Source organism: Oncorhynchus kisutch, linkage group LG9 (assembly GCF_002021735.2).
Source record: "Oncorhynchus kisutch isolate 150728-3 linkage group LG9, Okis_V2, whole genome shotgun sequence".
NCBI classification, from domain to species: Eukaryota; Metazoa; Chordata; class Actinopteri; order Salmoniformes; family Salmonidae; genus Oncorhynchus; species Oncorhynchus kisutch.
This window is the reverse complement of record NC_034182.2, coordinates 39,247,014-39,274,673: the sequence shown is the minus strand read 5'-3', so window position 1 is coordinate 39,274,673 and position 27,660 is coordinate 39,247,014. Positions and strand designations below refer to the sequence as shown.

At 42.5% G+C, this 27,660-nt stretch overlaps 1 protein-coding gene across 1 annotated transcript in view; it reads left to right on the top strand.

Moving 5' to 3' along the window:
• arap2 (ArfGAP with RhoGAP domain, ankyrin repeat and PH domain 2) overlaps positions 1 to 27,660 on the top strand; it is a 260,125-nt gene that overhangs the window by 128,789 nt on the left and 103,676 nt on the right. Inside the window, exons 11-13 of the mRNA XM_031831383.1 lie at positions 3,585 to 3,784; positions 17,744 to 17,829; positions 18,952 to 19,149. Coding sequence (XP_031687243.1) covers positions 3,585 to 3,784; positions 17,744 to 17,829; positions 18,952 to 19,149 — 484 coding nt within the window. The remainder of the gene's footprint in view (positions 1 to 3,584; positions 3,785 to 17,743; positions 17,830 to 18,951; positions 19,150 to 27,660) is intronic.

Below are 27,660 nucleotides of genomic sequence, written 5' to 3'. Positions count from 1 at the left end.
AATGTGTGCATCTTTATGCCTGTGAGAGAAAGTAATAGATATGTTGAAAAGCTTCGGGGGAAGCATTCCGCTCAGTAGTTGTCTTGCTAGAAGCCTAATGAGTGAGACATGGCTGGAGTAAGTGACAGGGTAGCACCAGTCTCGGATGACTCCCAGTCACTTTAGGCCCTGATAGGCACCCAATTTGGGAGCTCTTCCTCTCCCAGCCCGAGAGACTGGCAGGGGGGATAGGAATGTGTGTTTCTGTGAAAGCAGAGGGAAAAGGATTGTGTGCTAAAGGATTCTGAGTGGTAGAAAAAGAGCAACATGACTGATAAGGAGTGTGTGTGTGTGTGTGTGTGTGTCTGAGATTGAAATATACACACACACACACACTGTGAGACATTTATTATTTTGCACACATGCACTTAAATGGACTCTAATGGCTGACACATCAACATTTTCCTCCAATGTTCTCATCCTCCCTCCCTGTTTTTCATTTCCCACTCGGTCTCACTCTCTCCCTTCCTTCCTCTCCCTTCCTTCCTCTCTCTTTCTTTCTCTCTCCCTCTCATGTGAGAATATTATTCCAATGTTATCCGTTAATGTTTCATATTACACTGATGATGTCAAAGGACCTGTTTACAGTGCCTTGCAAAAGTATTCACACCCCTTTTAGGCATTTTTCCTATTTTGTTGAATGACGACCTGTAATTTAAATTGATTTTGATTTTGATTTCATGTAATGGACACACACAAAATAGTCCATATTGATGAAGTGAAATGAAAAAAATAACAAGAATATTATTCACCCCCTTTGTTATAAGCTACTAAATAATAAATGGTGCAAACAATTACCTTCAGAAGTCACATAATTAGTTATATAAAGTCCACCTGTATGCAATCTAAGTGTCACATGATCTCAGTATATATACACCTGTTCTGAAAGGCCCCAGAGTCTGCAACACCACTAAGCAAGGGGCACCACCAAGCAACCATGAAGACCAAGGAGTTCTCCAAACAGGTCAAGGACAAAGTTGTGGAGAAGTACAGATCAGGGTTGGGTTATAAAAAATATCAGAAACTTTGAACATCCCACGGAGCACCATTAAAACCATCATTAAAAAAATGAAAGAATATGGCACCACAACAAACCTGCCAAGAGAGGGCCGCCCACCAAAACTCACGGACCAGGCAAGGAGGGCATTAATCAGAGAGACAACAAAGAGACCGAAGATAACCCTGAAGGAGCTGCAAAGCCTCATAGCAGAGATTGGAGTATCTGTCCACAGGACCACTTTAAGCCGTACACTCAACGGAGCTGGGATTTACAGAAGAGTGCCCAGGAAAAAGCCATTGCTTAAAGAAAAAATAAGCAAACACGTTTGGTGTTTGCCAAAAGGCATGTGGGAGACTCCCGAAGGTCTGGCGCAAACCCAACACATCTCAGCACCTCGAACACCATCCCCACAGTGAAGCATGGTGGTGGCAGCATCATGCTGTAGGTATGTTTTCCATCGGCAGGGACTGGGAAACTGGTCAGAATTGAAGAAATTATGGATAGCGCTAAATACAGGGAAATTCTTGAGGGAAAGCTGTTTCAGTCTTCTAGAGATTTGAGACTGGGACGGAGGTTCACCTTCCTGCAGGACCATGACCCTAAGCATACTGCTAAAGCAACACTTGGGTGGTTTAAGGGGAAACATTTAAATGTCTTGGAATTGCCAAGTCAAAGCCCAGACCTCAATCCAATTGAGAATCTGTGTTATGACTTAAAGATTGCTGTACACCAGAGGAACCCATCCAACTTGAAGGAGCTGGAGCAGTTTTGCCTTGAAGAATGGGCAACAATCCCAGTGGCTAGATGTGCCAAGCTTATAGAGACATACCTAAAGAGACTTGCAGCTGTAATTGTAGCAAAAGGTGGCATGTTGTGTAAATCAAATGATACAAACCCCCAAAAATGATATTTCAATTCCAGGTCGTAAAGCAACAAAATAAGAAAAATGCAAATGGAGGTGAAGCCACGGTATACCCCTACATGCACACACACACACACACACACACACGCACACACACTTAACCAATGATGTGTTTAACCTCGCAGTCGGTGTTCCAATTCATCTCAAAGGTGTTTATGGGGTTGTGGTCAGGGCTCTTTGCAGGCCAGTCAAGTTCTTCCAGACCGATCTCTTTTTCTGTATGGACCTCGGTTTGAGCACGGGGGCATTGTCGTGCTGAAACTGTTACCACAAAGTTGGGAGCACAGAATTGTCTAGAGTGTGATTGTCTACTAAGATTTCCCTTCATTGGAACTAAGGGGCCTAGACCGAACCATGAACCCCCAGACCATTATTCCTCCTCCACCAAATTTTACAGTGGCACTATGCATTTGGGTAGGTAGCGTTCACCTGGCATCTGCCAAACCCAGATTCGTATGTCGGACTGACAGATGGTGAAGAGTGATTCATCACTCCAGAGAACACTTTTCCACTGCTCCAGAGTCCAATGGCGGCGAGCTTTACACCACTCCAGCCGACGCTGGGCATTGCACATGGTTATGGTAGGCTTGTATGGCTGCTCGGTAGGCTGCTCGGCCATAGAAACCCATTTCATGAAGCTCCCGACAAAACAGTGATTGTGCTGACGTTGCTCCCAGAGGCAGTTTGGAACTCGGTAGTGAGTGTTGTAACCGAGGACAGACAATGTTTTACATGCTTCGGCAAGGGTGGGCAATTCCAGTCCTGATCGTGATCTTCAGTTTTGAATGCAATTTGATTCATCTGCTGTGTTTTCTAGGAATGGAGAAAAAGTGTGACACCAATCATGCCCCAGAGGACTGGAGTTTCCCACCGCTGTGCTACACGTTTCAGCACTCGGCGGTCCCGTTCTGTGAGCTTGTGTGGCCTACCACGTCGCAGCTGAGCCGTTGTTTCTCCTAGACCTTTTCACTTCACAATAACAGCACTTCGTAATAACAGCACTTACAGTTGACCTTTGCAGCTCTAGCAGGGCAGACATTTCACAAACTGACTTGTTGGATAGGTGGCATCCTATGACGATGCCACTTTGAACGTCACTGAGCTCTTCAGTAAGGCCATTCTACTGTCAATGTTTGTCTATGGAGATTGCATGGCTGTGTGTTTGATTTTATACACCTCTCTGCAAAGGGTTTGACTGAAATAGCCAAATCTACTAATTTTAAGGGGTGTCCACATACCCGTGTATATGCAGTGCCTTCGGAAAGTATTCAGACCCCTTGACTTTTTCCACAATTTGTTACGTTACAGCCTTATTCTAAAATTGATTCAATCATTTTTTTCCCTCATCAATCTCCAGACAATACACCATAATGACAAAGAAACAATAGTTTTTTTGACATTTTTGCTAATTTATTTGTTTTTAGGCCTTATGACTATTTGTAATTTACTGTTTTATATGCATCATTGCACTTAACCTATTCAACCCGTACGTACACATCACCCACAATGTAAAGAAACCATATAACCCCACCACATGAAGCAACACAAATTGTATGTACTGTTTAATTGGTCTGCTAACATCAATAATGTGGTGTAAAAATATATATATATATTTTGTTTCAGCTTCACGGCCGAATCGGAAAGGGAGAAAGAGGAGTGGATTGAAGCATTCCAGGAATCGATAGCCGAAACGCTCTCCGATTATGAAGTGGCCGAGAAGATCTGGTTCAACGAGTCCAACAGGATCTGTGCCGACTGCCGAGCGTCGCAGCCCGAATGGGCCTCCATCAATCTGGGGGTTGTCATCTGTAAGAAGTGTGCAGGTACTAAAGAGACTGCCGCTATTCCAATGTCACTCTCCAAACTTTACATTGTTTTATTCTCCAGACTTCTATCTATAGACTCTACTTCCACTCCCTCCATACCTCTCCTTCACACATGCATCCCTTCTGTCCTCTTTTGTCTCTTGTCCTCTGCTTCCCTTCTCTTCTTCCCTTCCTCACCCTGCCTCCTTCTCCCTCTCCTTCCCTCTCCTCCTCCTTCTTGCTCTTCACTTTAACTGATTGATAGACTCTGTTGAACATGAAAATAGAGCTTGACTCCTCGCCTCACTTTTCACAAATGGAACAGGGGATGGGTGGACAGAGGGTGAAACCAACCATTTCAGAGAGAGACGGAGAGAGTAAAAGGAAGGGTACAAGCCAGGGAGAGAATGAGAAGGAGAAGGAGAAAAAGAAGAGAGAGGTAGCGAGAGAAAAAGTGAATAGACAGGTGTGCGATAGACAAAATAAAAAAAGGAACGCCTCACTGATATCATGTGTTACCCCACCCAGAAAGACTAGTAAGAGTTCATGTTGTACACCACCCAAGAAGACGATTAAGAGCAAATGTGTTACACCACCCAGGAAGACGATTAAGAGTTCATGTGTTACACCACCCAGAAAGAATAGTAAGAGTTAATGTGTTACACCACCCAGGAAGACGATTAAGAGTTCATGTGTTACACCACCCAGGAAGACGATTAAGAGTTTATGTGTTACACCACCCAGGAAGACGATTAAGAGTTCATGTGCTACACCACCCAGGAAGACGATTAAGAGGTCATGTGTTACACCACCCAGGAAGACGATTAAGAGTTCATGTGTTACACCACCCAGGAAGACGATTAAGAGGTCATGTGTTACACCACCCAGAAAGACTAGTAAGAGTTCATGTGTTACACCACCCAGAAAGACTAGTAAGAGTTCATGTGTAACACCACCCAGAAAGACTAGTAAGAGTTCATGTGTAACACCACCCAGAAAGACTAGTAAGAGTTCATGTGTTACACCACCCAGAAAGACTAGTAAGAGTTCATGTGTTACACCACCCAGAAAGACTAGTAAGAGTTCATGTGTAACACCACCCAGAAAGACTAGTAAGAGTTCATGTGTAACACCACCCAGAAAGACTAGTAAGAGTTCATGTGTAACACCACCCAGAAAGACTAGTAAGAGTTCATGTGTTACACCACCCAGAAAGACTAGTAAGAGTTCATGTGTAACACCACCCAGAAAGACTAGTAAGAGTTCATGTGTTACACCACCCAGGGGGGAATTTGTGTGTGCTTTCCTAGCCTCTGACTAGCCGGACGGATTAGATTAAATAAAAACAGAGAATACAGTGCCTTGCAAAAGTATTCACCCCCCTTGGCATTTTCCCTATTTTTCTTTGGCATTACAACCTGTAATTTAAATAGATTTTTTTAAATTTGAATTTCATGTAATGGACATACACAAAATAGTCCAAATTGGTGAAGTGAAATGAAAAAATTACTTGTTTCAAAAGAATGTAAAAAATTCAAAATGGTAAAGTGGTGCGTATGTATTCACTCCCTTTGCTATGAAACCCCCGAATACGATCTAGTGCCAATTACCTTCAGCAGTCACATGATCTGTCACATGATCTCAGTATATTTACACCTGTTCTGAAAGGCCCCAGAGTCTGCAACACCACTAAGCAAGTGGCCCAATGAAGATCAAGGAGCTCTCCAAACTGGTCAGGAACAAAGTTGTGGAGAAGTACAGATCAGGGTTGGGTTATAAAAAAATATCAGAAACTTTGAACATCCCACAGAGCACCAATAAATCCATTATAAAAAATTTAAAGAATATGGCACCACAACAAACCTGTCATGAGAGGGCCGCCCACCAAAACTCACGGACCAGGCAAGGAGGGCATTAATCAGAGAGACAACAAAGAGACCAAAGATAACCCTGAAGGAGCTGCAAAGCTCCATAGCGAAGAATGGAGTATCTGTCCATAGGACAACTTTAAGCTGCACACTCCACAGAGCTGGGCTTTACGGAAGTGTGGCCAAAACAAAGCCAATGCTTAAAGAAAGAAATAAGGAAACACATTTTGTATTTGCCAAAAGACATGTGGGAGACTCCCCGAACATATGGAAGAAGGTACTCTGGTCAAATGAGGCTACAAGCTTTTTGTCCATCAAGGAAAATGCAATGTCTGGGGCAAACCCAACACCTCTCATCACCCTGAGAACACCATCCCAAACAGTGAAGCATGGTGGTGGCAGCATCATGCTGTGGGAAAGTTTTTCATCAGCAGGGACTGGGAAACTGGTCAGAAATGAATGAGTGGTAGATGGCGCTAAATACAGGGAAATTCTTGATGGAAACCTGTTTCAATCTTTCAGAGATTTGAGACTGGGATGGAGGTTCACCTTTCAGCAGGACATTGACCCTAAGCATACTGCTAAAGCGACACTCGAGTGGTTTAAGGGGAACTATTTACATGTCTTGGAATGGCCTAGTCAAAGCACAGACCTCAATCCAATTGAGAATCTGTGGTATGACTTAAAGATTGCTGTACACCAGCGTAACCCATCCAACTTGAAGGAGCTGGAGCAGTTTTGCCTTGAAGAATGGGCAAAAATCCCAATGGCTAGATGTGCCAAGCTTATAGAGACATACCCCAAGAGATGTGCAGCTGTAATTGTAAGAATATTTTGCATCTTCAAAGTGGTAGGCATGTTGTGCAACCCCCCCACCCCCCCAAATGTATTTTAATTCCAGGTGTCATGTCTTTGTCTATGCCAGATTAAGTGATATGACATGCTATTCTATAAAATAATTTCTCTGTAATTCATATTACCTGATTAAGCTAATCAGGTGAATGTAATTAACTAGAAAGTCGGGGCATCACTGTAACAATACTCGTGGGTTGAAGAAGGAGACCAAGGTGCAGCGTGGTTGGCGTTCATGATTTTTAATAAACTGAACACCGCAATGAAAAAACGAAAGCGCACAGTTCTGTCAGGCAACAAAACAGCTAAAAAGAAAATGACTCCCCACAAACGCAATGTCGGAAAATCACAACTTATATATGATCCCCTATCAGAGATAGACAGCTGCCTCTGATTGGGAACCACACTTGGCAAAAACAACAAAGAAATAGAAAGCATTGATTCCCGAGTCACACCCTGACCTAACCAAACATAGAGAATAAACAAGGATCTCTAAAGTCATGGCGTGACAACCACAAAATAATGTTTATAGAGCTGTTATCTTCGGGAAAAACTCTTAAAGACCTGGTAATCTTTTACATCAATAGCAGTCAATATATATTCGTCACCATGTTTAGTCTCATGAAAGTTGTAAATTCTTGGTTATCTTCACGAACCCTGGCTAACGAGTTGAATCAGCAATACATCATTTGGTTTAATTCTTTATTTACTAAATACCTAACTAATCACACAGAATGAATCCTACATTGATGGACCTGGTGAACGGAGCCGATACAGCGGCTGTTTACACAAAGAAAAGGGGCTGGGGTTGAGTGAAAGAGCGGGAAGACTGAGTAACAAAGGGAGAAGCTATGCTATCGTAAATACAGAATCTTATGCATTCTAAATAATCGCCCATTTGAAAAAGGAAAATGCAATAAGTATTTACTCTGAGCTGCGATTCTGTAGATTGGTCGTAGATGGTATGCCGGGTTGTCCAGTATGGATCTCTGGTTCTCGGAAGACTGTCTAGTGGTGAACTGGAGCGTGGTAGAATAGATACTCTGTCCGTCCTCTCCTAGCCCACGTCTACAGTTGCTGCGCTAATGCGACGGCTAGGAGGTATCACTTCTTTAGTGAATAACACTTCAAAGTTCATACCAAGTTGCCATGCTATATGCTCATGCTATATTCTGGCTGGTATAGTCGAAATTCATCCTTCCGGCATGTAGGTCGTCACCTTCCCATTGAAATTCTATGCTAATTTCGTTCGATTCTTGCTGAGGTTGGCTTAGTTCTTTGTCCTTTCAATGTGGGGACCTCAAGTCCACATGTCCGTGGAACAGGTTATTGTCTGAGCCCTTTTAATGTAGGACTGTCGCCCTACGTCCTCGGAACAGAATGTTACCTTTTCGTTAAGGGCTTTATATAGGAGGGGAGAGAAGGGCGTGTTTCGTAGTTTATAACCAATGTCTGTTCACGTGGGCGGGGCAACTGAGTTGAGCATAGTTCACTCATGAAAGCCCAATTCTCTCATTTGGAAGCTAAAATTGTATTTAATCTTTTCACAAATAGTTACATTTTTAAACATTTAAATTGCACAACAATTCCATGTGAATCGGATAACTAGAATTTGTAGACTTTCAAAGATACAGTTTATGTCGTCCTATCATAAGTAATAATGTATATAATAATCATAATATTGTCAGCTGGTTGGATTACCGAAATATGGTTCCGTTCCCATCTTTTGATGTCACCAGATTCTCTCTCAATGTTAACAAAGGGATTTTCAATAGTCACATCAGTAGAGTAGAGAGAGGAAGAATGGGAAAGGTATTTATGGGGGTCATAAACCTCCCCCTGGTCGTAGTATGTATTAGATCTCCCAGTGCATGGTGGTAGTATGTATTAGATCTCCCAGTGCATGGTGGTAGTATGTATTAGATCTCCCAGTGCATGGTGGTAGTATGTATTAGATCTCCCAGTGCATGGTGGTAGTATGTATTAGATCTCCCAGTGCATGGTGGTAGTATGCATTAGATCTCCCAGTGCATGGTGGTAGTATGTATTAGATCTCCCAGTGCATGGTGGTAGTATGTATTAGATCTCCCAGTGCATGGTGGTAGTATGTATTAGATCTCCCAGTGCATGGTGTTAGTATGCATTAGATAGATCTCCCAGTGCATGGTGGTAGTATGTATTAGATCTCCCAGTGCATGGTGGTAGTATGTATTAGATCTCCCAGTGCATGGTGGTAGTATGCATTAGATCTCCCAGTGCATGGTGGTAGTATGTATTAGATCTCCCAGTGCATGGTGGTAGTATGTATTAGATCTCACAGTGCATGGTGGTAGTATGTATTAGATCTCCCAGTGCATGGTGGTAGTATGTATTAGATCTCCCAGTGCATGGTGGTAGTATGTATTAGATCTCCCAGTGCATGGTGGTAGTATGTATTAGATCTCCCAGTGCATGGTGGTAGTATGTATTAGATCTCCCAGTGCATGGTGGTAGTATGTATTAGATCTCACAGTGCATGGTGGTAGTATGTATTAGATCTCCCAGTGCATGGTGGTAGTATGTATTAGATCTCCCAGTGCATGGTGGTAGTATGTATTAGATCTCCCAGTGGATGGTGGTAGTATGTATTAGATCTCCCAGTGGATGGTGGTAGTATGTATTAGATCTCCCAGTGCATGGTGGTAGTATGTATTAGATCTCCCAGTGCATGGTGGTAGTATGTATTAGATCTCCCAGTGCATGGTGGTAGTATGCATTAGATCTCCCAGTGCATGGTGGTAGTATGTATTAGATATAGATCTCCCAGTGCATGGTGGTAGTATGTATTAGATCTCCCAGTGCATGGTGGTAGTATGTATTAGATCTCCCAGTGCATGGTGGTAGTATGTATTAGATCTCCCAGTGCATGGTGTTAGTATGTATTAGATCTCCCAGTGCATGGTGTTAGTATGTATTAGATCTCACAGTGCATGGTGGTAGTATGTATTAGATCTCCCAGTGCATGGTGGTAGTATGTATTAGATCTCCCAGTGCATGGTGGTAGTATGTATTAGATCTCCCAGTGCATGGTGGTAGTATGTATTAGATCTCCCAGTGCATGGTGTTAGTATGTATTAGATCTCACAGTGCATGGTGGTAGTATGTATTAGATCTCCCAGTGCATGGTGGTAGTATGTATTAGATCTCCCAGTGCATGGTGGTAGTATGTATTAGATCTCCCAGTGCATGGTGGTAGTATGTATTAGATCTCACAGTGCATGGTGGTAGTATGTATTAGATCTCCCAGTGCATGGTGGTAGTATGTATTAGATCTCCCAGTGCATGGTGTTAGTATGTATTAGATCTCCCAGTGCATGGTGGTAGTATGTATTAGATCTCCCAGTGCATGGTGGTAGTATGTATTAGATCTCCCAGTGCATGGTGGTAGTATGTATTAGATCTCCCAGTGCATGGTGGTAGTATGTATTAGATCTCCCAGTGCATGGTGGTAGTATGCATTAGATCTCCCAGTGCATGGTGGTAGTATGTATTAGATCTCCCAGTGCATGGTGGTAGTATGTATTAGATCTCCCAGTGCATGGTGGTAGTATGTATTAGATCTCCCAGTGCATGGTGGTAGTATGTATTAGATCTCCCAGTGCATGGTGGTAGTATGTATTAGATCTCCCAGTGCATGGTGGTAGTATGTATTAGATCTCCCAGTGCATGGTGGTAGTATGCATTAGATAGATCTCCCAGTGCATGGTGGTAGTATGTATTAGATCTCCCAGTGCATGGTGGTAGTATGTATTAGATCTCCCAGTGCATGGTGGTAGTATGTATTAGATCTCCCAGTGCATGGTGGTAGTATGTATTAGATCTCCCAGTGCATGGTGGTAGTATGTATTAGATCTCCCAGTGCATGGTGGTAGTATGTATTAGATCTCCCAGTGCATGGTGGTAGTATGTATTAGATCTCCCAGTGCATGGTGGTAGTATGTATTAGATATAGATCTCCCAGTGCATGGTGGTAGTATGTATTAGATCTCCCAGTGCATGGTGTTAGTATGCATTAGATAGATCTCCCAGTGCATGGTGGTAGTATGCATTAGATCTCCCAGTGCATGGTGGTAGTATGTATTAGATCTCCCAGTGCATGGTGGTAGTATGTATTAGATCTCCCAGTGCATGGTGGTAGTATGTATTAGATATAGATCTCCCAGTGCATGGTGTTAGTATGTATTAGATCTCCCAGTGGATGGTGGTAGTATGTATTAGATCTCCCAGTGGATGGTGGTAGTATATTTTAGACTAATCCATTATGAATTGGGAGTCTTGGTGACTTAACCTTGTCTTTTAGATTTGTTTAAGAGGACACCACCTTTGTACACAAACACACACACAGGCACGTAGGACTATGCACACACACACACACACACACACACACACACACACACACACACGTATGATAGCAAACACACAACTCTTCATTCTCCCATTCTCTCTCCTTGGGGAGGTCTCAGATACCCTGTTTTTAATTCAACCTATGTAATTGGTATTCCTTAAGTTTCCACCACAGCATTTTCAAGCGGGTCCTTAAATGATTTCATTTACAGGAATGTTTAATATTATCGACACATGCGGCGGAGGTGAGCTGCGTAGGGCAAAGTGAAAATGAGGAAGTCGTCCTCGGACGCACCACTCGCCTTAAATTACCCAACCTGGTTTGGAAAATCAATGACAAAAATGCTTTTAATTAGGTTTCGGGTGTTACAGACAAAATTAAGTTAATTATAGAACTGGAGGAAGAGGAAACTATCAAGGCACAAGGCGAGACCCAGATGCAGACACAGGAGGCAGATGGTTGGAGTCTTACAATGTTTTATAATCCAAAGGGGTAGGCTAGAGAATGGTCTGATCAAAACCAGATCAGAGTCCAGGAGGTACAGAGTGGCAGACAGGCTCGTGGTCAAGGCAGGCAGAATGGTCAGGCAGGCGGGTACAGAGTGGCAGACAGGCTCGTGGTCAAGGCAGGCAGAATGGTCAGGCAGGCGGGTACAGAGTGGCAGACAGGCTCGTGGTCAAGGCAGGCAGAATGGTCAGGCAGGCAGGTACAGAGTGGCAGACAGGCTCGTGGTCAAGGCAGGCAGAATGGTCAGGCAGGCGGGTACAAAGTCCAGAAACAGGCAAGGGTCAAAACCGGGAGGACTAGAAAAAGGAGAATGCAAAAAGCAGGAGAACGAGAAAAACACAGGAAACACAGGGATAAATACACTGTCACAGAGAGACAGGAAACACAGGGATAAATACACTGTCACAGAGAGACAGGAAACACAGGGATAAATACACTGTCACAGAGAGACAGGAAACACAGGGATAAATACACTGTCACAGAGAGACAGGAAACACAGGGATAAATACACTGGCACAGAGAGACAGGAAACACAGGGATAAATACACTGGGACAGAGAGACAGGAAACACAGGGATAAATACACTGGCACAGAGAGACAGGAAACACAGGGATAAATACACTGGCACAGAGAGACAGGAAACACAGGGATAAATACACTGGCACAGAGAGACAGGAAACACAGGGATAAATACACTGGGACAGAGAGACAGGAAACACAGGGATAAATACACTGGCACAGAGAGACAGGAAACACAGGGATAAATACACTGGGACAGAGAGACAGGAAACACAGGGATAAATACACTGGCACAGAGAGACAGGAAACACAGGGATAAATACACTGGCACAGAGAGACAGGAAACACAGGGATAAATACACTGGTACAGAGAGACAGGAAACACAGGGATAAATACACTGTCACAGAGAGACAGGAAACACAGGGATAAATACACTGTCACAGAGAGACAGGAAACAGGGATAAATACACTGTCACAGAGAGACAGGAAACACAGGGATAAATACACTGGGACAGAGAGACAGGAGACACAGGGATAAATACACTGGGGGAAACAAGGGACACCTGGAGGGGATGAAGACAATCACAGGAACAGGTGAAACAGATCAGGGTGTGACAGAAACTCTAATGATAAGACTAATGATTAAATTATTCCAGATTGTCTTTCTTTTCTTAAAGCGAGTGGAGAATGAAAGGGGGAGAGATAGAATAGACAGTTGATGCGACGTGTAGCCCTGCTCTGATGTCGTGGTCTGTGATGCTACTGGGACCTCTCCTTGGCTTCCCGTTAGGAAGGGGTGTGTCCAGAATGGTGTCCTCGAACCAAATTGTTCCTCTCTCTCTCTCTCAATTCAATTCAATTTCACTGCAAGGGCTTTATTGGCATGGGAAACACATGTTTATTTTGCCAAAGCTAGTGAAATAGATAAACAAATGTGAAATAAAATATGAACAGTACACATTACACTTCCAAAAGTTCCAAAAGAATAAAGACGTTTCAAATGTCATATTATGTACAAATAGTTAAAGTACGAAAGAGAAAATAAATAAACATAAATGTTGGTTGTATTTACTATGGTGTGTGTTCTTCACTGGTTGAACTTTTCTTGGGGCGAAAGGTCACAAATCTTGCTGCTGTGATGTCACAATGTGGTATTTCACCCAGTAGATATGGGAGTTTATCAAAATTGGACTTGTTTTCAAATTCTTTGTGGATCTGTGTAATCTGAGGGAAATATGTATCTCTAATATGGTCATACGTTGGACAGGAGGTTAGGAAGTGCAGCTCAATTTCCACCTCATTTTGTGGAGAGGTCTGCCTACGGTGGCCTTTCTCAATAGCAAGGCTAAGCTCACTGAGTCTGTACATAGTCAAAGCTTTCCTTAATGTTGGGTTAGTCACAGTGGTTAGATATTCTGCCACTGTGTACTCTCTGTTTAGGGCCAAATAGCATTCTAGTTTGCGCTGTTTTTTGGGAAATTCTTTCCAATGTGTCAAGTAATTATCTTTATTTGTTTTCTCATGATTGTTTGTTGATTGTTTGTTTGGGTCTAATTGTGTTGCTGTCCTGGGGCTCTGTGGGGTGTGTTTGTGTTTGTGAACAGAGTCCCAGGACCAGCTTGCTTAATGGACACTTCTCCAGTTTTATTTCACTGTAGGTGATGGCTTTGTTATGGACAGTTTGGGAATCGCTTCCTTCTCAGTGGTTTTAGAATTTTAGAATTTCTGGATTTTGAAAATAAGCGGGTATCTGCCAAATTCTGCTCTGCATATATTATTTGGTGGATAACGTTGTACTCAGAGGATACTTTTTGCAGAATTCTGCATGCAGCGTTTCAATTTGGTTTTTGTCTCGTTTTGTGAATTCTTGGTTGGTGAGCGGACACCAGACCTCACAACCATAAAGGGCAATGGGTTCTATAACTGATTCAAGTATTTTTTAACCAGATCCTAATTGGCATGTCGAATTTGATGTTTCTTTTGATGGCAAAGAAGGCCCTTTGTGGAAGTTACCTGTGGCGCTGATGTTTAGGCCAAGGTATGCTCTAGGGCAATGGTGTCTAGATGCAATTTGTTTTCATGTTCTTGGGAACTGGACCTTTTTTCAAAACCATTATTTTTGTCTTACTGCGATTTACTGTCAGGGTCCAGGTCTGACAGAATCTGTGCAGAAGATCTAGGTTCTGCTGTAGGCTCTCCTTGGTTGGGGTCAGAAGCATCAGATCATCAGCAGCAAACAGTAGACATTTGACAGTAGACATATTCTAGTAGGGTGAGGCCGGGTGCTGCAGACTGTTCTAGTGCCCTGACCAATTTGTCGATACGGCCCTGTGGAAAGAAATGTGTGTTTTTTTGCCAATTTTAACCGTGCACTTGTTTGTGCACATGGATTTTATAATGTCATATGTTATTCCCCAATCACCCCTTTCCATTAATTTGTATACCAGGCCCTCATGCCAAATTGAGTCTAAAGCTTTTTTGAAATCAACAAAGCATGAGAAGACTTTGTTTTGTTTGTTTATCAATTAGGGTGTGCACGGTGAATACGTGGTATGTTGTACGGTACTTTGGTAAGAAGCCAATTTGACATTTGCTCAGTACACTGTTTTCACTGAGAAAATGTACCAGTCTGCCGTTAATGAGTATTTACCCAAGGTTGATGTTGACACATATCCCACGGTAGTTATTGAGGACAAATGTGTCTCCACTTTTGTGGATTGGGGTGATCAGTCCTCAGTTCCAAATATTGGGGAAGATGCCAGAGTTGAGGATGATGTTAAAGAGTTTAAGTATAGCCAGTTGGAATTTGTGGTCTGTATATTTAATCATTTCATTCAGGATACCATCAACACCACAGGCCTTTTTGTGTAGCAGGGTTTGATTTTGGTCCTGTAGTTCAATCAATGTAATTGGAGAATCCAGTGGGTTCTGGTCGTCTTTAATAGTTGATTCTAGGTGTCACGGCTTTCTAGTGGTGAAGGAGAGTCGGACCAAACTGCAGCGTGTCCATGTTTATTTAAACAAACGTAAACACGACTAAACACGAACACTACAAAAACAATAAACGAAACGAAACCCGAAAACAGCCTATACTTGTGTCAACTAACATCAAACAAGGACATCAAGACACTCAGGACAAATAGGACAATCACCCATGACAAACTCAAAGAATATGGCTGCCTAAATATGGTTCCCAATCAGAGACAACGATAAACACCTGCCTCTAATTGAGAACCACTCCAGACAGCCATAGACTTTGCTAGATAACCCACTACACTACAATCCCAATACTAACACCAAAACCCCAAGACAAAACACACCCCAATACAAAAACTCCATGCCACACCCTGGCCTGACCCAATACATAAAGATAAACACAAAATACTTTGACCAGGGCGTGACACTAGGATTTGTATTTGATCATGTATATGTTTTTGTTGTTTATTCTTTGTCATAGATTCTATGGATTCTTCATCTACATCGAGCTGATTTCTGATGTGCTGTCCCTTCTTTTTCTGTCGTGTATTTCTGTATTGTTTTAGTGAATCACCGTAGTGAAGTAGACTCAGGTTTTCTGGGCCTCTGTTTTTGGTTGGACAGGTTTCTCAATTTCTTTCTTAGGTTTTTGCTCTTCATCAAACCATTTGTCAGCGTTATACATTTTCTTAGGTTGTCTGCTTGACGTTCTTTTGATTTGATAGAGAAGCGGTGAAATATTCTGTTTAGGTTTTCTACTGCCAAGTTTACATCTTCACTATTACATTTAAACCTTTTGTCCAGGAAATTGTCTTGAAGGGATTGAATTTGTTGTTGCCTAATTCTACCCTACTTTCCTTCCATCTAGCATTTCTTAATATTATTCAGTTCCATTGACTTTGATGCCTCATGATTGAGCAAAGATATGTTCAAGTAGAGTGTGATTTTGCTGTGATCTGATAGGGGTGTCAGTGGGAGTTGTGACCCGTTTTTGTTGGTTATGTTGTCGTAGTTGTGTCTAGGGGGGGCATATTGGGGAGGGAATGTTTTCGCCTCCAGGTAGATGTTTGTACCCCTGTGTGTGTATCTCTCTCTCTCTCTCTCTCTCTCTCTCTCTCTCTCTCTCTCTCTCTCTCTCTCTCTCTCTCTCTCTCTCTCTCTCTCTCTCTCTCTCTCTCTCTCTCCTCTCTCTCTCTCTCTCTCTCTCTCTCTCTCTCTCTCTCTCTCTCTCTCTCTCTCTCTCTCTCTCTCTCTCTCTCTCTCTCTCTCTCTCTCACTCTCTCTCTCTCTCTCTCTCTACCTCCCCAGAGTGCCTGATTTTACATGTATTAAATGTTTCTGATACCTGTCCCCTCTCTCTCTTCTCACTGTCAAACACGACAACTGCGCTGAATGACACATGTTATAATAATAGTATTCAACCCTTTACATCAAATAACCCGGCAACCATATCCGTGGCAACCACACATGCATCTCCTGTTTCGGGCCGATTGAAGCGGAGGAAGTGTTCCTTTGTGAAATGCCACAAAGTGAGGACGTTGCTCATAACAGCAGTCAGTTAAGACTTTTTTTAATAGGACATTTTGGTAACTGGGTTTAGAATTCTGAGGAAGCGGGACGTATCTTGTTGTTAGTTTTGGGTGAAGGCGTTTCAGCTCGTTACAAAGAGTACGGAAAAAATTTAGAGACTCATATTTGATCTATTGTATTGAGACAGAGTGAGTCGTTGTACAACGCAGACACACTTCTGAATCCTACGAACTACTTACGTAAAACATCAGGACTTTTATTCAACATTCCCATTAACAATCACGATAATAATGATATGGTAATTTAACAGATGCTTTTATCACAAGCCACCCATAGTTTATCACTAAGTCTCAAACATAGCTTTGATTATCTCTCTCTCTCTCTCTCTCTCTCTCTCTTTCTTTCTTTCTTACACTCTTTCTCTCTCACTCACTCTCCCACTCACTCGCCCGCTCACTCACTCACTCACTCACCCGCTCACTCACCCACTCACTCACCCACTCACTCGCCCACTCGCTCACCCCCCACTCGCTCACTCAGCCACTCACTCGCCCACTCACTCACCCACTCGCCCGCTCGCTCACTCACTCACTCGCTCACTTGCCCACTGGCTCACTCAGCCACTCACTCAGCCACTCACTAAGCCACTCACTCACTCACTTACTCACTCACTCACTCACTCACTCACTCACTCACTCACTCACTCAGTCACTCTCATAATTGAGTCCCCTCTCATGGTAAGTGTATCATTGTCCATGGCCCCTTTGTCCAGCCCGTGTCTATAGTCTATCAGCTATCTGATAGATAATGATGCCTTTCACACTAACACACTAATCACATGAGAGTCTCTGATCCACATGCATATCAATCTCTTCTTGTTCTCCTCCAGCATGTTTTATTTATCCATCCATCTTAAAACGCATAAACAACCCTAACCCTTCAGTTCACCCAAATAAACACCGACCAACAAACACAATGAATTACTCATGAATCATTAGCAATTAATGGCCTCTCCTCTCTCTCTTTCTCTGCTTTCATTTCCAATTAGCTGTGTTGAACGCTGCAAAGAAGTCTTCAACTAGAGAGTATTAGAGCAGTGAAACGCTGCCAGCCATGCCTCTATGATATCTGCTGCCTTGTCTGTCACTGAACCGGGTGTGTGTGTGTGTGTGTGTGTGTGTGTGTGTGTGTGTGTGTGTGTGTGTGTGTGTGTGTGTGTGTGTGTGTGTGTGTGTGTGTGTGTGTGTGTGTGTGTGTGTGTGCGTGCGTGCGCGTGCGTGTGTGTGCGTGTGTGTGCGTGTGTGTGTGTGTGTGCGTGTGTGTTTCTCTCCCCCCCCCAGGTCAGCACCGGTTCCTGGGCCCTAGCCTCTCTAAAGTTAGGAGCCTGAAGTTAGACAGCAGTATCTGGAGCAACGAGCTGGTGGAGGTACGGAGATGTTTGATGTGTGCTCCAGATCACAAGGAATGTGTTGAGGTTCTTCCTGTGGAAGTTGTGGAATCTGGAGAAGGCGTTTCAGAAAGAATGGGCTATTTTACCACATACTTTTAGTTTGACTACAGTAATAGGATGTGGGATTATGCTTCTTCACTACAGACGTTCAGTGACTACAGTAGGTTATTATTATAACACTTTTAGTTTGGCTACAGTAATAGGATGTGGGATTATGCTTCTACACTACAGACGTTCAGTGACTACAGTAGGTTATTATTATAACACTTTTAGTTTGGCTACAGTAATAGGATGTGGGATTATGCTTCTACACTACAGACGTTCAGTGACTACAGTAGGTTATTATTATAACACTTTTAGTTTGGCTACAGTAATAGGATGTGGGATTATGCTTCTACACTACAGACGTTCAGTGACTACAGTAGGTTATTATTATAACACTTTTAGTTTGGCTACAGTAATAGGATGTGGGATTATGCTTCTACACTACAGACGTTCAGTGACTACAGTAGGTTATTATTATAACACTTTTAGTTTGGCTACAGTAATAGGATGTGGGATTATGCTTCTACACTACAGACGTTCAGTGACTACAGTAGGTTATTATTATAACACTTTTAGTTGGCTACAGTAATAGGATGTGGGATTATGCTTCTACACTACAGACGTTCAGTGACTACAGTAGGTTATTATTATAACACTTTTAGTTTGGCTACAGTAATAGGATGTGGGATTATGCTTCTACACTACAGACGTTCAGTGACTACAGTAGGTTATTATTATAACACTTTTAGTTTGGCTACAGTAATAGGATGTGGGATTATGCTTCTACACTACAGACGTTCAGTGACTACAGTAGGTTATTATTATAACACTTTTAGTTTGGCTACAGTAATAGGATGTGGGATTATGCTTCTACACTACAGACGTTCAGTGACTACAGTAGGTTATTATTATAACACTTTTAGTTTTAAAATAAAGGTTTAATGTTAATCAAATGTTACATGATTGTTCTCTGACGGTTACGGAGAGTACAGTTGATGCTTCGCCATTATAATAGTTCATTAGACCTCTGACCTCTGCCCTCTGACATCGCAGCTCTTTCTGGAGGTGGGAAATGAGAACGCCAACAGCTTCTGGGCGGCCAGCCTGCCCCTGGAGGAAGAGCTATACATGGGGGCGTCGCCCGAGCAACGGGCCACTTTCCACCGCAGGAAGTACAGAGAGAGGAAGTACCGGAGGGTCCTGGGAAGCCTTCACGACCAGGAGCAGCTCAATCAGGTAGACACTGAACTGGTATAGTCATGTGGGAACTGGCTGGACCCTGTCTGAATAGATAGAAACTGGGTGAAACTGGGTGAAACTGGGTGAACCTGGGTGAAACTGGGTGAACCTGGGTGAAACTGGGTGGAACTGGATTCATGTTTCTAGTTTAGTAATTTTTCCCAGAAGCCTCTTCAGCGTTCCTGTACTTGACACTAAGATGTAAACCAATCTAACTGACGAAAGAAATGGGCTTCACGTGTGCCGTCTCTATGTGTAGTTAGATGGTTTAGTTATAACCACTCTCTCCATAGTTAGTCTCTATGTGTAGTTAGATGGCTTAGTTATAACCACTCTCTCTATAGTTAGTCTACATGTATTATAACATGGTTTAGTTATAACCCCTCTCTCCATAGTTAGTCTCTATGTATAGTTAGATGGTTTAGTTATAACCCCTCTCTCCATAGTTAGTCTCTATGTGTAGTTAGATGGTCTAGTTATAACCCCTCTCTCCATAGTTAGTCTCCATGTATTATAACATGGTTTAGTTATAACCCCTCTCTCCATAGTTAGTCTCTATGTGTAGTTAGATGGTTTAGTTATAACCCCTCTCTCCATAGTTAGTCTCTATGTATTATAACATGGTTTAGTTATAACCCCTCTCTCCATAGTTAGTCTCTATGTGTAGTTAGATGGTTTAGTTATAACCCCTCTCTCCATAGTTAGTCTCTATGTATTATAACATGGTTTAGTTATAACCACTCTCTCCATAGTTAGTCTCTATGTGTAGTTAGATGGTTTAGTTATAACCCCTCTCTCCATAGTTAGTCTCTATGTATTATAACATGGTTTAGTTATAACCACTCTCTCCATAGTTAGTCTCTATGTATTATAACATGGTTTAGTTATAACCCCTCTCTCCATAGTTAGTCTCTATGTATTATAACATGGTTTAGTTATAACCACTCTCTCCATAGTTAGTCTCTATGTATTTTAACATGGTTTAGTTATAACCACTCTCTCCATAGTTAGTCTCTATGTATTTTAACATGGTTTAGTTATAACCACTCTCTCCATAGTTAGTCTCTATGTATTTTAACATGGTTTAGTTATAACCACTCTCTCCATAGTTAGTCTCTATGTATAGTTAGGTGGTTTAGTTATAACCCCTCTCTCCATAGTTAGTCTCTATGTATAGTTAGATGGTTTAGTTATAACCCGTCTCTCCATAGTTAGTCTCCATGTATAGTTAGATGTTTTAGTTATAACCTCTCTCTCCATAGTTAGTCTCTATGTATAGTTAGATGGTTTAGTTATAACCCCTCTCTCCATAGTCTCTGTGTAGTGTAGTGTTCATGTACCGTCACTTTTTTCATTAAAGACATGAGTAACCACCACGTTGCATTTCGGTCCGACTCTCTTTCAACGAACGAAGAACGCCGTTACAAATAGTTTGTCTCTATGTGTAGTTAGATGGTCTAGTTATAACCACTCTCTCCATAGTTAGTCTCTATGTGTAGTTAGATGGTTTAGTTATAACCACTCTAACAAATAGTGTCACGCCTTGGTCATTGTGTTTTGTGTTTTCGTTATATATTTGGTCAGGCCAGGGTGTGACAGGGGTTTATGTTATTGTATTTCGTATTGGGGTTTGGAGTATTTGGGCTGATTAGGGGTGTTGTATAGGCTTGGCTGCCTGAGGCGGTTCTTAATCAGCAGTCAGGTGATTCTCGTTGCCTCTGATTGGGAACCGTATTTAGGTAGCCTGAGTTTCGCTTTGTCTTTCGTGGGTGATTGTTCCTGTCTCTGTGTAGTGTTCACCAGATAGGCTGTATTAGGTTTCACGTTCCGTTTTTTGGTATTTATCGTTATTTCATGTACCTTCACTTTTTTCATTAAAGACATGAGTAACCACCACGCTTTATTTCGGTCCGACTCTCTTTCAACGAACCAAGAACGCCGTTACAAATAGTTTGTCTCTATGTATAGTTAGATGGTTTAGTTATAACCACTCTCTCCATAGTTAGTCTCCATGTATTATAACATGGTTTAGTTATAACCACTCTAACAAATAGTTAGTCTCTATGTATTTTAACATGGTTTAGTTATAACCCCTCTCTCCATAGTTAGTCTCTATGTATAGTTAGATGGTTTAGTTATAACCACTCTCTCCATAGTTAGTCTCTGTGTATTTTAACATGGTTTAGTTATAACCCCTCTCTCCATAGTTAGTCTCTACGTATAGTTAGATTGTTGTAGTTATATCCCCTCTCTGTCACGTTCTTTCAAAATCGAACCCAGAAGCAGACCAGGACAAGGAGAGTAGGAAGAAGGTGAGTATTTATTTACAAGTGAATGAGAATGGGTAGATATATCCAGGTGGCGTAGCGGGCAGCGGTGGTGAGTTGATGGGAGTAAATAGGTGGATCCAATGGGGCAGCGGAATCCTCCGACGACCAGGCGGGAATGGGGTAAATGATCCGGGTGAGTAACTGAAGACAAAACAAACGGAGGTAAGATTAAGACAAGCAATACGTTAAAAAAAACAACTAAACAAATTCTATCCAACTTGAGGCTGATACTCTGGCACAACATACTGTTCATGGCTAACGATCCGGCAGGGAATGGATGTCAGGTCCGGGCTTATGAAGAGGAGAGATGATGATCAGGACCAGGTGTGCAGATAGCTGATGGGATACAGGTGCGGGTAATCAGAACTCCCAACTGGCTACATTGCCCGGCAACCAGACAGGGTGCGTTCCAGGACGCCGGAAAAAAACACTCCAGGACAGAACACAGGCAAAAAACAGACTCAGGAAACGGGATTCGTGACAGTACCCCCCCCTCCGACGAACGCCACCGGGTGGACTACCCGGAGCGCCAGTGTGGAGGCGGTAAAAGTCACGAAGCAGGTCATCGTCAAGGATCTGACGCCGAGGAATCCAACTCTCCAAACTGACTCAGGAAACGGGATTCGTGACACTCTCTCCATAGTTAGTCTCTATGTGTAGTTAGATGGTTTAGTTATAACCACTCTCTCCATAGTTAGTCTCTATGTATTTTAACATGGTTTAGTTATAACCCCTCTCTCCATAGTTAGTGTCTATGTGTAGTTAGATGGTTTAGTTATAACCTCTCTCTCCATAGTTAGTCTCTACGTATAGTTAGATGGTTTAGTTATAACCACTCTAACAAATAGTTCGTCTCTATGTGTAGTTAGATGGTTCAGTTATAACCACTCTCTCCATAGTTAGTCTCTATGTTTAGTTAGATGGTTTAGTTAACCCCTCTCTCCATAGTTAGTCTCCATGTATTATAACATGGTTTAGTTATAACCACTCTAACAAATAGTTTGTCTCTATGTGTAGTTAGGTGGTTTAGTTATAACCACTCTCTCTATAGTTAGTCTCTATGTGTAGTTAGATGGTTTAGTTATAACCCCTCTCTCCATAGTTAGTCTCTATGTATAGTTAGATGGTTTAGTTATAACCACTCTAACAAATAGTTAGTCTCCATGTATTATAACATGGTTTAGTTATAACCACTCTCTCCATAGGTAGTCTATATGTGTAGTTAGATGGTTTAGTTATAACCCCTCTCTCCATAGTTAGTATCTATGTATTATAACATGGTTTAGTTATAACCACTCTCTCCATAGTTAGTCTCTATGTGTAGTTAGATGGTTTAGTTATAACCCCTCTCTCCATAGTTAGTTTATAATGTGTTTGTTACGCTGTAGAACGTGAGTTATTTTGGCCCCACCATCACCAACACAAAGTGTGTTTAAGAACTCCCCAGCACTGAGCCTCTAAAAGGCTGAGTTTACACCTGCGTCAGCGTTTACACAGATCATTCCTCGCTTATTGTTTTGCGAAAAAGAGAAGGATCGAGGGAATGAGAGGTAGCGGGAGAGAACGAGAGATTCTCATTAAATGGAAAAGTGGATTAGGAACCACAACAGAAATGCTTCAGTTGGTTCTCGGTCGGCTTTACTCTGTGTGTGTGTGTGTGTGTTTGTGTGTGTATGTGTGTGTGTGTGTGTGTGTGTGAGTGTGTGTGTGTGTGTGTGTGTGTGTGTGTGTGTGTGTGTGTGTGTGTGTGTGTGTGTGTGTGTGTGTGTGTGTGTGTTTGCGTGCAAGTGTGTTGGCCTTGGTGCTTTTAAAAACTGCGAATGTGCTTTTCAAAGAGTGGTAGAAGAGGGTGGTAGGAGAGAAAGTGTGAGGGAGAGGAGAGGAGAGCCATATTAAGAGCCATACTCTTTCTCCATCTCACTCTCTCTGTCTTTCTCAGTCTCCCTCTTTCTCTCTCCATATGTCCCTGTCTCTGTTCATCTCTCCCTGTGTCTCTCCATCTCTATCTGTCTTTCTCCATCTCTCTCTCTCTCTCTCTCTCTCTCTCTCCCCGTCTTTCTCTGTCTCTGTTCATCTCTCTGTCTCTCTCCTTCTCTCTCCTGTCTTTCTCCATCTCTCTCTCTCTCTGTCTCTCTCTGTCTCTCTGTCTCTCATCCTCCCTATTTAAAAGGGCTCAACACAGCTGTGATAGGGACCCGTCTTTCAGAGAACAATCATACACTTAACATGACTTGCCATCGTGGGTTGTGTGTGTCTGTATTTTCCCTACGTCTCTATTTCTCTCTCTGTCTCTTTCTCTCTCTCTTTCTCTCCTCTTCTCTCCTTTTTTTCATGTTCCAATGTTCTCCGTTAGTGTCTCATATTACAGTGATCTCCACAAGGTCTCTGTAGACCCCGTAACCTAGAGATGGAGCTGTCAATGGACTCGCTTAGACCCTTACACACACACACATGCGCACGCACACACAAACACACACACACACGCGCGTGCGCGCACACACACACACACACACACACACACACACACACACACACACACACACACACACACACACACTGGACCATCCAGTGGTTGTAGTAATTACAGAAAGGGTCTAGCCATTGGTATAGGAAGGGGATGATACAGTGGTATGGGATTGGGATGATGCAGGAAGGGGATGATACAGTGGTATGGGAAGGGGATGATACAGTGGAAGGGGATGATACAGTGGAATGGGATGATACAGTGGAAAGGGATGATACAGTGGAATGGGATGATACAGTGGGATGGGAATGAAATGGTACAGTGGTATAGGATTGGGATGATACAATGAAATGGGATGATACAGTGGTATGGGATGATACAGTGGTATGGGAATGGGATGATACAGTGGTATGGGAATGGGATGATATAGTGGTATGGGAATGGGATGATACAGTGGAATGGGATGATACAGTGGTATAGGAATGGGATGATACAGTGGTATGGAATTGGGATGATACAGTAGAATGGGATTATACATTATAATGGGATGATACAGTGCTATGGGAATGGAATGATACCGTAGAATGGGATGATACAGTGGTATGGGAATGGGATGATACAGTGGTATGGGTATGGGATGATACAGTGGTATAGGAATGGGATGATACAGTGGTATAGGAATGGGATGATATAGTGGTATGGGAATGGGATGATACAGTGGTATGGGATGATACAGTGGTATAGGAATGGGATGATACAGTGGTATGGGAGTGGGATGATACAGTGGTATAGGAATGGGATGATACAGTGGTATGGGAATGGGATGATAGAGTAGAATGGGATGATACAGTGGTATAGGAATGGGATGATAGAGTGGTATGAGAATAGGATGATACAGTGTTATGGGAATGGGATGATACAGTGGTATGGAAATGGGATTATACAGTAGAATGGGATGATACAGTGGTATAGGAATGGGATGATACAGTGGTATGGGAATGGGATGATACAGTGGTATAGGAATGGGATGATACAGTGGTATGGGAATGGGATGATACAGTGGTATAGGAATGGGATGATACAGTGGAATGGGATGATACAGTGGAAAGGGATGATACAGTGGAATGGGAATGTAATGGTACAGTGGTATAGGATTGGGATGATACAATGAAATGGGATGATACAGTGGTATGGGAATGGGATGATACAGTGCTATGGGATGATACAGTGCTATGGGATGATACAGTGGTATGGGAATGGGATGATACAGTGGTATAGGAATGGGATGATACAGTGATATAGGAATGGGGTGATATAGTGGTATGGGAATGGGATGATACAGTGGTATAGGAATAGGATGATTCCGTGGTATGGAATGATACGGTGGTATGGGAATGGAATTATACAGTGGTATGGGAATGGGATGATACAGTGGTGTGGAATGATACAGTGGTATGGGATGATACCGTGGTATGGGGATGGGATGATACAGTGGTATGGGATGATACAGTGGTATGGGATGGGATGACATTGTGGTACAGGAATGGGATGATAGAGTGGTATGGGAATGGGATGATACAGTGGTATGGGATGATACAATGGTATGGGATGATACAGTGGTATGGGTATGGGATGATACAGTGGTATGGGATGATACAGTGGTATGGGAATGGGATGATACAGTGGTATAGGAATGGGATGATACAGTGGTATGGGAATGGGATGATACAGTGGTATGGGAATGGGATGATACAGTGGTATGGGAATGGGATGGTACAGTGGTATGGGAATGGGAAGATACAGTGGTATGGAAATGTGATGATATAGTAGAATGGGATGATACAGTGGTATAGGAATGGAATGATACAGTCATATGGGATGATACAGTGGTATGGGAATGGGATGATACAGTGGAATGGGAATGGGAGGATACAGTGGTATGGGATGATACAGTGGTATGGAAATGGGATGATACAGTGGTATAGGAATGGGATGATACAGTGGTATGGGAATGGGATGATACAGTGGTATGGGAATGGGATGGTACAGTGGTATGGAATGGGATGATACAGTGGTATGGAAATGTGATGCTACAGTAAAATGGGATGATACAGTGGTATAGGAATGGAATGATACAGTCATATGGAATGATACAGTGGTATGGGAATGGGATGATACAGTGGAATGGGAATGGGAGGATACAGTGGTATGGGAATGGGATGATACAGTCGTATGGGTTGATACAGTGGTATGGGAATGGGATGATACAGTGGTATAGGAATGGGATGATATAGTGGTATAGGAATGGTATGATACAGTGGTATAGGAATGGGATGATACAGTGGTATAGGAATGGGATGATACAGTGGTATGGGATGATACAGTGGTATAGGAATGGGATGATACAGAAGATAAAAGGCAACAGTAAACATGTCAGGAATGATGCCACGCCCTCCTTGGGCCAGTTGAGATATTGCGTGTGACAAATACATTTCAGTACATTACTATAGTTTCTGCTTTCGACCAATCAGTGTTATTTTGTAAATTCCGGATCTCTCTGGCAAGACGCATCATTTCACCCAAGTTTTGTCAAACTTGGTCCGGTGCTGTCAGATATTGCGTGTGACTGTATGTTCTCCTGTATGTCCTCCTGTATGTCCTCCTCGTAGTGCTGATGTCACGCCCTGACCATAGAGAGCCTGTTATTCTCTATTTTGGTTAGGTCGGGGGTGTGACTAGGGTGTGTGATCTAGTGTGTAGAATTCTATGTTGGCCTGGTATTGTTCCCAATCAGAGGCAGTTGTTTTTCGTCTCTGATTGGTGATCATATTTAGGCAGCCATTTCACCACTGTGTTTTAGGGATCTTGTTTCTGTGTAGTTAGTTGCCTGTTGCCATTATTCACATTAATTTACTTTAGTAAAATATTTCAGTGTTTTGTTTTATTGATGACTTTATTATTTCATTCCAAGTCATCTCATTTCTATAGAGCTGCTGTCTCGCAAAATCACTATTTTAGTAGTTATTCAAAGTAAATAAGACATACTACTATGACTGCTGAATACCAACTATCAATCACTTAGATCTTGGTAGAGATACCTGGCAAAACAACAGCTGCTCTCTATATCCCCGCTCTCTATATCCCCGCTCTCTATATCCCCTCACGATCGTGCATCGTGTTTCTTGCACTAAGCTATATAGAACATTGGCCTGTTGGAAACTACAACTCCCTTCTACATTTCACAGTTTAGGCTGGATCTGATGCATCTCTTGAGAAACTACAACTCCCTACTACATTTCACAGTTTAGGCTGGATCTGATGTATCCCTAGAGAAACTACAACTCCCTACGACATTCACAGTTTAGGCTGGATCTGATTCATCTCTTGAGAAACTAGCAACTCCCTACTACATTTCACAGTTTAGAGGCTGGATCTGATATTTCTCTAGAGAAACTACAACCTCCTACTACATTCACAGTTAGGAGCTGGATCTGATTTATCTCTAGAGAAACTACAACTCCCTACTACATTTCACAGTTTAGGCTGGATCTGATTGATCGCTAGAGAAACACTACAACTCCCTACGTACATTTCACAGTTTAGGCTGGATCTGATTTATCTCTAGAGAAACTACCAACTCCCTACTAACATTTCACAGTTAAGGCTGGATTCTGATTTATCTCTAGAGAAACTACAACTCCCTACTACATTTCACAGTTAAGGCTGGAT